The sequence below is a fragment of the Elgaria multicarinata genome, chromosome 6 (genome assembly GCF_023053635.1).
Source record: "Elgaria multicarinata webbii isolate HBS135686 ecotype San Diego chromosome 6, rElgMul1.1.pri, whole genome shotgun sequence".
Classification (NCBI taxonomy): Eukaryota; Metazoa; Chordata; class Lepidosauria; order Squamata; family Anguidae; genus Elgaria; species Elgaria multicarinata.
The window spans coordinates 13,609,619-13,621,166 of NC_086176.1; the positions used below are offsets into that span (position 1 = coordinate 13,609,619).

At 50.8% G+C, this 11,548-nt stretch overlaps 1 protein-coding gene across 1 annotated transcript in view; it reads right to left on the reverse strand.

Moving 5' to 3' along the window:
- Positions 1-1,478, reverse strand: part of SHB (SH2 domain containing adaptor protein B) — a 148,790-nt gene extending 147,312 nt beyond the window's left edge. Inside the window, 3 exon segments of the mRNA XM_063129073.1 lie at positions 701-1,238; positions 1,240-1,304; positions 1,307-1,478. Of these exon segments, the coding sequence (XP_062985143.1) occupies positions 701-1,238; positions 1,240-1,304; positions 1,307-1,417 (714 nt within the window). The 5' untranslated portion in view covers positions 1,418-1,478.
- Between the last annotated feature and the right edge of the window lie 10,070 nt (positions 1,479-11,548).

The window sequence follows — 11,548 nt, forward strand, 5'->3', positions numbered from 1 at the left end:
CTTCTGCATGTAGGAGGCACAACAGATCGCCGGTATTGTAATAAGACGGCCACAACCAGACTCCCAAAACACATCCTCCCTCCTCCCCATCACAACACATTAATCCTCATCCTATTCTCCATCCTTGTCTTGTCCATCCTGTCTGTTGTATTGTGTCACTTCTACGTTCCATATAGTGCCAACCACAGCACTAATACTAGATAAGTGTTAAACCATGAAAGGTAGGCACACAGGGTTGATTCACACAAGCATGCCAACCATTTAATGCCGATAAAGCCAAGGATTTACACATCAGAATGGGCCTGCACAGATTTAACACCACAGGTGGATTTTTAAGGTAGCCTCCCCATTCAGCCACCAGTTCAGAAGGTCTAGGTCTCTCTCTCACACACACAAACACACACACACCCTCCTCAACATGTGATGTTGCTGTCAGCAAGTGACGGCCTGTGAATGAGCAAACAGAGGCAGAATACCACAGACCGAAGCTTCCAGTCATTTCAAACACAATGAACTCAGCTCACACAATCAACTGCCAATCAAGAAATGCACAGTAATCAAGCATGTCGGAAGGAAGTGGCGTACATGCACGTGTGAACCGGTCTCAGAGGTAGCAGAATCCAGTGCTACATGTGCAAGCAGGATAGGACGGGCCCCTTTTTAACCCCGCACAAAAACACCAGTGGAGAAGGTCACTTACTTTCTCCTTCTTGGTACAGGAGCCGCCTCCGCTTCCGCCGCCCTCCGCTTGCTCCGCGCACTTGTTGAGCTTCTTCTGGCCGGACCCGGCGCTCCCCGTCGGGCTCCAGGTGATGGGGACGCCGCTGCCGCCCTTGCCGCCTTCGTTGCTCTCTATTTTGATCAGCCGGTGCTTGGGGGAAATGTACTTGACGGCGGCGGCGGCGTCAGGCGGGGTGGCGGCTCGCCGCTCGCTCTGGCTGCGGAAGAGCTGAGGCGAAGCCGAGGCGACAGAGGTGGCGGCGGCGGCGGCGGTGACCGCGCTGCTGCCGCCCCCTCCGCTGCCGCCGCCGCAGCAGGACGACGAGGAGAAGGGCTTGGGCCCGGCCGGCTCGACCAGCAGCTCCTCCGGCGCGCAGTACTCGGCGCGGCAGAGCGCCCTCAGCTTGCGCAGCGACGAGCCGGGCCCGCTGTAGGGGTCTTCGAAGTCGCGCTCCTTCTGCGCGCGGTAGGCGCGGAGCAGGTCGCTGGTGTCGTGGCGCGGGAAGCAGGGCGACGTGTGGTGGTGGTGGTTGTGATGGTGGTGGTTGTGATGGTGGTGGTTGTGGTGTCCGCCGCCGCCGCCTCCCGCCACCGCCGTCCCGTTGCGCTTGTCCCGATAGTCCGGCCGGGGCGGCTGCGGGGGGCTCTTGGTCTTGTTGTTGCCCAGGCTGAAGTACTTGTTAAGCCATTTGGCCATGACGGCACCGAGGAGGGCGCCCGCCCGCCTCCTAAGGCGCCCCACCGGCGCCCATGGAGACCCCGGGAACCGCGCGCTGCCACCGCTCAGGACTGCGCGCTCTGGCTTGCCCCCGGCTGCGGCTGCGGCTCCCGTCCCTCCATGGGACCAGGCTCCCCAGCTCCGCCGCCTCGCCTCGCCTCGCCTTGCCCTGCCACAAACTTTTCCTCAGGAGGCGCCTTTGCGCGCTCCCCGGGCGCGCTGGGAAAGCCCCCTCCTCCTCGCCGGGCTCGGCTCGCCTCTCGCCTCAAAGGCGCCGCTTTCCTGCCTCCCCTGAACTTTGCCGAGTTGCCAGCAGGACCTGACGCACGCAGGCTGGGGTTGCTGCTGCTGCAGCAGCTCCTCCTCCGCCGCGCTCCGGCTCCGGCTCCTCCCTGGCGCCCTTCCCTCCGCGGCCGTGCCTAGGCCGCCCTATCCAACGCCAGAAGAAGGGACTATTTATTCCCCGCCGCCGCCGCCGCCTCCCGCGCCCTCCTCGCACAGAGCGCTCGCCTGCTGTAAGGCAGCCGGGCCTGCGCTCGGCTCCGCACGCACGGGCGGGGAGGCGCCTCTGCGCCGACAGCCCCCCGCCCTCTCCTCGGCGTTGGGGATGGGGAGAGGCCGGACCAATGAGCTGTGGCTGTGTGTTTCCCTCTTGGCAGTCGGTCGGCTTCATTGCCATTGTGAGAGAGGGATCGCCAGCTCCGAAAGGGCAAACGGCTGCCGCGCTGCCTTCTCCGGCATCGTACAGCCCAGGGGGCGATATGCCAGCCGTCCCCAACTTGGCGCCCCCCAGACGTGTTGGACTGCAACTCCCATCATTCCAGCCGGCATGCCCATTGCAGCCTAATACGCCTGGAGGGCGCCAGCTTGGGGAAGGCTCCGGCGTGCTGTTTCAAAGCTTATTTAATACACCTTGACGGATTCCACCCCTGCCACTTAGAAGTGTGCTTGAGCCTTCCCTCCAAAGGGGACCTGCAGGTGAGAAAGACGGGCCTGCAGTTTTAAATGCCCTTGTGTCATCAGCGGATGGCCCTGCAGAAACGTGGATCTGCAATCACATTTTTTTGAGTGTGTTTTTTAAAACGTCCTGCGTGGTTTTGTGTCACCAATGAAGGGAGGCCTTCTGTCTAAGCGCCGTTTTTTCCACAGAGTTGTGCACATTTAGGAATGCTCACCTCTCCCCAATAGTATCTCTTTGGTCACAGGGCCGTTGCCAGACTATTTTGCGCCCTAGGCAAGGTGAGCTACTTTCAAACCCCCTCCCCCCGAAAAAAAAATGCCAACTTTGATTTTTAAGAACACATGTTCCCTGGAAAAAATAAGAAGCACAAAACTTGAAACTGCTAAATTTATTTTAAAGTGCAAGAAATACATCATGCCAATTATAGCAAACAAATTGGAAAGGAACGTCTAAGGGTCTAAAATGCATTATTTATTAGGAATATCACCTCCAAATCATCCCCCCCAACTCACACGTGCGCGCACACACACACTCAGCATCACTCACTCCAAACAAACACACGCATGAACACATGCATTCACTCAAAGACCCCATGCACCCCGTTCACCCATACATTCTCTCTCTCTCTCTCTTCTGGGCGTGTTCCAGAAGTCCGAACGTGCAGCCGCCCCACCCCAGTGTCCCTGGCTTCGCTTCGGCTGGGCGGGTGCGGGGCGCCATCTCGCTCTCCCAGTCCCAGCTGAATCCTCGGTCCGGGCCGGCTCGCAGCCAACGCTGGTGAGTGCTGTGCTGTGCCCAGCGCCCCTCTTAGCTTGGCGCTCTAGGCGGCCGCCTGAGTGGCCTCTATGGTAGCACCAGCCCTGTTTGGTCACAGTTAGCAGGTGCTGCTCTGCTCCTTTACCGTAATTCCGCCTCCTTTCCCATGACTGACGGCAGCTGCCCCGTGATTTCCTTTCACCACCATCCCAGATTCCAGTGAAACGAACAGGTTGAGCACAAAGCCATACCTAATATTTGTATTTATTGCATTTATATCCCGCCTTTTCTCCTCCAAGGAACCCAAGGTGATGTGCATAACACTCCTCATTTCCATTTTATCCTCTCAACAACCCCGTGAGTAGGTTGGGCTGAGAGTCTGTGACTGGCCCAAAGCTTCCATGGCCATGTGGGGACTAGAACCCAGATCTCTCGACACCCAGTCCAACACTTTAGCCACTACACGACAGGTGTTTTGTTTTTACATAATTACGTAGGTTGCATCGTTTTGGGGAACATCCTTTCAGCCTCTTGCTCTCCCCGCTCCCACCTAATCTGTAAACTATGAACCATAGTGAACTGGCTACTTCACAGGGCTGTTGTGAAAATAAAGATGGATTGGGACAGGAAGCAGCCTGCACACTGAAGTGTCCTAGATGTGGCATTACTCAAGATGCTTCTAGAATAGGCTTTTATGGCCTGGCTCATTCACAGAGGTTTACAGAGGTCCAGACATCATTGTATTTTACTCATGACCTGTGATTTCTTATGGCTTCTTTTTCCTGGTTTTATCCTCATGGGGACTGTCATGTCATGCCGGGGTGCCATTTTCGCAGGGTGCTCACAGGTGCTTGGCTTGTCATGGCTTGCCGTGTTGTGCAAACCCAGGCAGCAGGGGTTGTTTGAGGGTTAGATAATCCTCAAATAATCCATGGCTTGACACAACAGCCTCAGCAGTTTAAGTAGTCTGTCATGACGTGTGAAAAAGCTCAAAAAGATGGAACTGCTACATGATGCCTTCTAACTGGTAGTTCTAGGACCCCTCCTTCCAGATGCACCCTCAGAACCAGTTCATGTTTCCTGTGCAGACCAGGGCTGGCCATGGGCTGGTCTGCACATAGAACCAATGAAGCACTGACCAGGGCCTTGCCTACACCAGCCATTTATTATGGAATAATATTGTGGTCATCCCTACCATGCCATATGGTGTTCACCTACTCCCACGGTGATCCAGGGACAACCCCTGCGTTATTCAGGAATATCGCTGATTGCTTTTGCCACAGTTTTTCCATCTCTCTTGCTACGATCCCGAAGTCCTCGGCTGGTGTGCCTCCCCTTCCCGAAGCTGTTGCTGTTTGGCGTGAGCTCCTGGCTCGACAAACAGCCAATCCACTGTCGGGTGGGTCCGCCAGTTTTGGATGTGGGGTGGCCGCCATTTTTGGCGCCTATAGTGTGTATTTTTTTAATACAACCATATTGATGTGCAGGAGCACATCTTTGACATAGTACTTATCCCTCTCTGCGTTTCTGTGTATTTGCGGTGGTTTGCATCTCGGAGGAGTTATTAAAAAAAATTCCGTGCCCTGTACCCATCTGTCCAGTCCTGCCCAATTCTCCTGATACAGCTTCAGAAGAGCCATCATGGGGTGCATGTCCTCCCACAACGGCTCTCCTTTATTTGCGGGAAACTTCCCTCACGTGTGCCCCATGAGGGATGATCACAGAAGCAGTAAACCTCACAATTATCCCTCCTCCATTGCGATATGGCGGTAGGTGTAGATTAGGCCTTGGAGTGCCAAAGCAACCGTTGGCACCTGTAAATGGCTTGGAGAGAAAGAGAAGGTGGGGGGAACTGCACTTTGGGAGGAGCTACACAGAGGCAGTTAAACATGAGGTCATATCTCAGGAATTGTAGGGAATCCAATCTGATCTCCATGCATCACCTGCCCCTGGGCAGAGAACCAGTTGTAAAGGGGAGGAAATAAAGAAGACAACATGGATTTGTCAGGAACAAATCCTGTCAGACTAATTTGATCTCATTTTTTGATAGGGTAACCTCCCTTGTGGACTGTGGGAATGCTGTGGACGTCATATATCTTGACTTCAGCAAAGCTTTTGACAAAGTGCCCCATGATATTCTGATTAACAAACTAGCTAAAAGTGAGCTAGATGGAACAACTGTTAGGTGGATTCACAGTTGGCTACAGAATCGGACTCAAAGAGTACTTATCAATGGAACCTTCTCAAACTGGGGAGAGGCAATGAGTGGGGTACCGCAGGGCTCAGTCCTGGGCCCAGTGCTCTTTAACATTTTTATTAATGATTTGGGTGATGAGGTGCAGGGAACGCTTATCAGATTTGCAGATGACACAAAATTGGGTGGGATAGCTAATACCCTGGAAGACAGAAGCAAATTTCAAAGTGATCTTGATAGGCTGGAGTGCTGGGCTGAAAACAACAGAATGAAATTTAATAGGGATAAATGCCAAGTTCTACATTTAGGAAATAGAAACCAAAGGCACAGTTACAAGATGGGGGATACTTGGCTCAGCAATACTACAAACAAGAAGGATCTTGGAATTGTTGTAGATCGCAAGCTGAATATGAGCCAACAGTGCGACATGGCTGCAAGAAAGGCAAATGCTATTTTGGGCTGCATTAATAGAAGTAGAGCTTCCAAATCATGTGAGGTACTGGTTCCTCTCTATTCGGCCCTGGTTAGGCCTCATCTAGAGTATTGCGTCCAGTTCTGGGCTCCACAATTCAAGAAGGACGCAGACAAGCTGGAGCGTGTTCAGAGGAGGGCAATCAGGATGATCAGGGGTCTGGAAACAAAGCCTCATGAAGAGAGACTGAAAGAACTGGGCATGTTTAGCCTGGAGAAGATAAGATCGAGGGGAGACATGATAGCACTCTTCAAATACTTAAAAGGTTGACACACAGAGGACGGCCAGGATCACTTCTCGATCCTCCCAGAGTGCAGGACACGGAATAACGGGCTCAAGTTAAAGGAAGCCAGATTCCAGCTGGACATCAGGAAAAACTTCCTGACTGTTAGAGCAGTACGACAATGGAACCAGTTACCTAGGGAGGTGGTGGGCTCTCCCACACTAGAGGCCTTCAAGAGGCATCTGGACAACCATCTGTCAGGGATGCTTTAGGGTGGATTCCTGCATTGAGCAGGGGGTTGGACTCGATGGCCTTGTAGGCCCCTTGCAACTCTACTATTCTCTGATTCTCTGATAAGTGACAAAGACATTAAAAACAAATATGAGGAAAGAGTATCCCTGTCTGTTCTTGGGGGCTGTCCTCATGGCGCTGTGTTGGTGCCGCTTCCCTTCTCAACCCCACGCTTCTTCTCTCCTGGGGCAGCATTAGTTAATTCCAATGCCGAGGAGGGAGGTGTGGGGTTTCTGAGTGGCCATCTGGGTCCCGAAGCTGCCCCCATCCTCTTCCTGGTGGAAAGTGACCAATCATTGATCACCTTCCACCAGGCTCCACCCCCGGATTGGCTCTGCATTGGCCATGGGACGATGTCACATGGCAAAAGCACCATGTTGACGTTGCTCCATTTGAAAACGTCAGAGTAGATCCCGACTTTTTCAAATTGGAGCATCACAGGGAAGACCCGCGGTGGCTGTGAAGCTGCACCTGCATTGTCTAACTGACGGCGGGGCACAAATCCACAGCCACCGTGGGGCTTTCCTTGCATGTAGACAGCCGCTAGGTCTTCTAGTCTGCAATTCCTGTGCTGGTGGTGCATACAGTAAGACAGAAGGTGGCAGTCAGCAAAATGTTCCATCTAGGACACAAGAATCTCATGCTGCCTTATACCAAGGGCTTCTTCACTCTCAGAAGTTTGCCCGTCCTTTTGATGACGTTAACATCAGCCAGGACATCTGCTGCTCCCCCACCTTATTCCGTTATAAAATAGATCAGAGAAAAGCTGGAATAAACCCTAGTGGCATGAAATCAGCAGTGTATAAAGCTGGGATTGCGCTATGAACTTGCCGAGGAAGGATTTTCGCATGTCTGCGATCGAGGGAGAAGAGGATAAAAAGCTTCCCTGCAACAAAGGCAAGCAGATCTGATCCCCCCCACTCCACCAAGAGCACCCCTTTAAGTTCAATGGGCTTACTCCCAAGTAAGTGTGCTGAGGGTCTTATGTCTATGCAGAGTAAGGCCTTGCTTTCCTGGGAGCTGCAAGGAAACAGTACAGCGGACTTCCGGAGGAAGGCATTCTCTCGATTTAAACCTTTCAAGTAGGATCTTCCTCCCTGTCACCTCTCTCCTCTGGTGTAATCAGCTCACATCAATTGTGTCAAGAACCAGGAAGCACAACAGCCCCAGGTAAAGAATGTGATTTCCCTTAGTGTAGAGATGCTCCAAGTCAGACCATAGGTCCATAGTCTTCAGACAGGAGTTTTTCTCAGCCCTACTTGGAGACGCTGAACACTGAACCTGGGACCTTCTGTATGCAAAGCACATGCTCTGCCACTAAGCCATGGCCTCTCCCAAACAAAGCCCTATGAGGAGAGACTGAAAGAACTGGGCATGTTTAGCCTGGAGAAGAGAAGACTGAGGGGAGGCATGGCAGCACTCTTCAAATCCTTGAAAGGCTGTCACATAGAGGAGGGCCAGGATCTCTTCTCGATCCTCCCAGAGTGCAGGACACGGAATAATGGGCTCAACTTACAGGAAGCCAGATTCCAGCTGGACAGCAGGAAAAACTTCCTGGCTGTTAGAGCAGTACGACAATGGAACCAGTTACCTAACGAGGTGGTGGGCTGGGCTCTCCCACACTAGAAGCATTCAAGAGGCAGCTGGACAACCATCTGTCAGGGATGCTTTAGGGTGGATTCCTGCATTGAGCGGGGAGTTGGACTCGATGGCCTTATAGGCCCCTTCCAACTCTACTATTCTATGATTCATATCCATTTGTGGAGACAAAAACAAACTGACCCAGATGTGCATACATTGCTGTTTAGCTTTCCTAAAGAGTGAAGGAGTAAGAAAATCTGTAAACACACCATAGATATCAGCCCGGGAATCATGGCCAATCACAAATCTTCATTGCATGGCTCTCTGTGTGTGTGTGTCTCTTTAGAGACATACAGCTCACCTTCACAGTTCACGTTCGGCAGGATACACTGATGTATATCTGGCAGATGGTGTTAATCAGCCCTTGAAGTGACACTCCTTAACGAATGACAAAATCAAATTTGCCTGCAAAGTGAAGGTTACCTCTGCAGTGGCCACTCAGTAGGGCAGCCTATTCCCAGGGAATGATGGGAGTTGCAGTCCAACGCAGCTCGAGGGCCCAGGGTTGGGGAAGGCTGCAAGAGAGGGGGTGTGTGTGAAACTGAATGGGAAGGAGTATGCAGAGCCTTGCAGAGCGGCACTGCAAAGGTTGGGAGCAGCAACATCTTACTCTGCTCCGAATGCAAGTGCAGTACAACAGATCCAGGAGATGCCAAGTTTGAGGACAAAGAAAACGGCACACACAATCTATTGGTAAAAATGGAACAGGGAGGAAGGAAGGGAGCATTAGAGTTTAGAATGGAATGGTAAGCAGAAGACATTTGCTGAAGTGGAAACAATAATCTGTGAAAAAGAATAACAGCTGAATGACTTTCCAGTCCCAATCTCCAGTTTCCCAGTTCATTATGTCCCTTTGGGTTTGTTAGATACTAGTGGCAACTTCCCAGTTAGGTTGCAAATGTTCTTTCCTTCTCTCCTTTTGCAGCTCAGCTTTGACCGATGCCTTTAAAAGCTTCCTGAGTTTCATTTAGTGATAATTCCATATGTGCCCACGTCTAATGGATACTCACTCCTCTTGCCGTTCAGGTTAGGATGTACTCTTTCAAGCCATTACTTGCCTACACACAATACTCTGCAGCTTCCCTAACAATGTTGTTTGCCTTTTAGAGCTAATTTCACCTTGGTTGGCTTCGCCCCTCGTTTCTTCCACCCATTCCGGGTGGTTTCTCTGGCCCTGAAAGTGAAATTGCCAACATCTGCTCTTGATGGAATATGGCTAATGCAGCCGAGAGTGTAGTCTTTAATTGTGCGCCAAGGCAGCCTTTGACTTCATGGAACACAAGTGAAAACTCAAAAGGCGTGCATATTTAAAGGCAGAGTGAAAGCAGCAGAGGCACAGAACGGTGAGAAACCAGCCTGGATGTAAAACAGGAGTTTGGAAAGGATATGAACTGGGCCAGGCTGCTTTATTTGAGATGCTGTAAAAATAGTCCAACTCCAAACCTTTGAGCACCCTCGAGACTTGGATCTACATCAGCTCCACCCTCAGTGTGCAAATGTTCAAGGTACTGTTTGCACGGGAGCCTGTGCACCCACACCTAGCATGCAATCCTGCATGCAATCCCTGCAAGAATGACGGCCATGGATCATCACCCTTAGGAAGCCAACAGGCGTAGGCCCCAGTGCAAATAGGACTTTGAAATGTGTAGAGGCCAAGGCGCACAGATAGGGCAATCCTGGTTTTCTTCTCTCCCCGTGTGTCAATTTGTATGCCTGGTGACCGTTTTGTGCATGGGGCTTCAGCCCCACTGAATGCAGTAAAAATGTAGTGCTGGGGTGACAGACAGGATAACATTTTAAACAAGAAAGCACAACCAAACGCCCCCCCCCCCCAAAGTCTTGAATTACCCCATCCCACTGTCAGCAGAATTGTTTTGTGAGGTGCAAAAACTACAGCCAATACAGTTCCCAGATGCTATATATGGGATCTTGCCTTGCTAGGGTTGAGCTGCACAAGAGACGCACCAGGAGGAAGATGTCACAGAAAACAGCACAACCCATGGCAAGTTCTTTCCTCTAACATTCAGAAATGTTTACTCCGGGGCATCATTACATTGGGAGTTTTCTTGCCCCAGGATCATATCACAGCAGTGGGATAAGTGTTCCTTACGCATTATAAGGGACAACTCCCCACAGGGATGGCATTTTTTTAATTTAATTTTTTATAGCAGCACCCCATGTTAGATGTGGCTGTTATCAGGGGAGGCCTTACCATTAGACAGCACGAAGCAACTGCGTCAGGCACCAGATGCCAAGGGAGGTGGCAGGGGACTATGGTGCCACCTCTCCATCTATTCCTCCCGAGACCCCCAGGTATTCCTCTCTATCAGCATGCCATCGAACCTTCCTGTGCACCCTAAACTAGACTGCGGCAATAAAATACATAAAAACAGTTAAAATATTAGAAGCAATAAAAACATAAATGCAATAAAATAGCAATAAAAATAAACAATAACAATAAAACCAGGAATAACAACAACAGCAATCATATCAAGAGAAGGCAACTGTAAAATAATATGTTTTTAAGTCCTTCTTGAAAGCCTGTAATGATGGTGCATGGCAGACCTCCGATGACAACTTGTTCTAAAGATGTGGAGCCACTGCAGAGAAGGCCCTGTCAAGTGTGGTCACCCACCTAGCTGCTCTAACAGGTGGGCAGATGAGAAGGTCTCTCTTTCTGATCTTAAAGTGTGGGCAAGCTGATATAGGTGAATGTGGTCCGTCAAGTAACTTGGTCCCAACCCGTTTAAGGCTTTAAAGATCAAAACCAGCACTTTGAATTGGGCTCAGAGAAACACTGGTAACCAGTGCAGCTGGAATAATATAGGCATTATGTGATCAAATCGCCTTGCCTCACCAATACACCACATTCTGCACCAGCTGAATTTTCTGAACTGTATTCAAAGGCAACCCCACATACAATGCATTGCAGTAGTCCAGCCTGGACATGACTAGTGTGTGGATAACTGAGGCAAGGTCCATGCTCTCCAGATAGGGCTGCAGCTGGCATACCAGCCTAAGCTGCTAAAATGCACTCCTGGACACTGCAGCCACCTGGGCTTCCCCAGTTAGCTCCAAATCCAGATTGCACACTTGGGCCTAATCTACATCAAGCAGGATATAGCACTATGAAAGCTGACAGGGTTCCTGTATTTTTAACAGTTGCATAGAGAAGGGAATTTCAGCAGGTGTCATTTGTATATATGGAGAACCTGGTGAAATTCCCTCTTCATCACAACAATGAAAGCTGCAAGAGCTATCCAAGAGTGACCAGATTTAAAAGAGGGCAGGGCACCCTAGGTTTATGGTATGTGTCAATGGGCCCCAACAGTTGTCAGTGCACTTCAATACCGCTATAGCGTGGCTCCTGCCTTTTATATACTGCTTTCATACCACTTTCATAGTGCAATATCCTGCTTGGTGTAGATTAGGCCTAAGTATTTTAGGGGGAATGAATCACCATCTAAGACCAATTATAAATCTCTATCCAAAGTAGTTGGTTTCCCAACCCACAGTACCTCCATCTTGTCTAGATTAAATTTCAGCTTGTTTACCCGATTCCACCCCAAAAC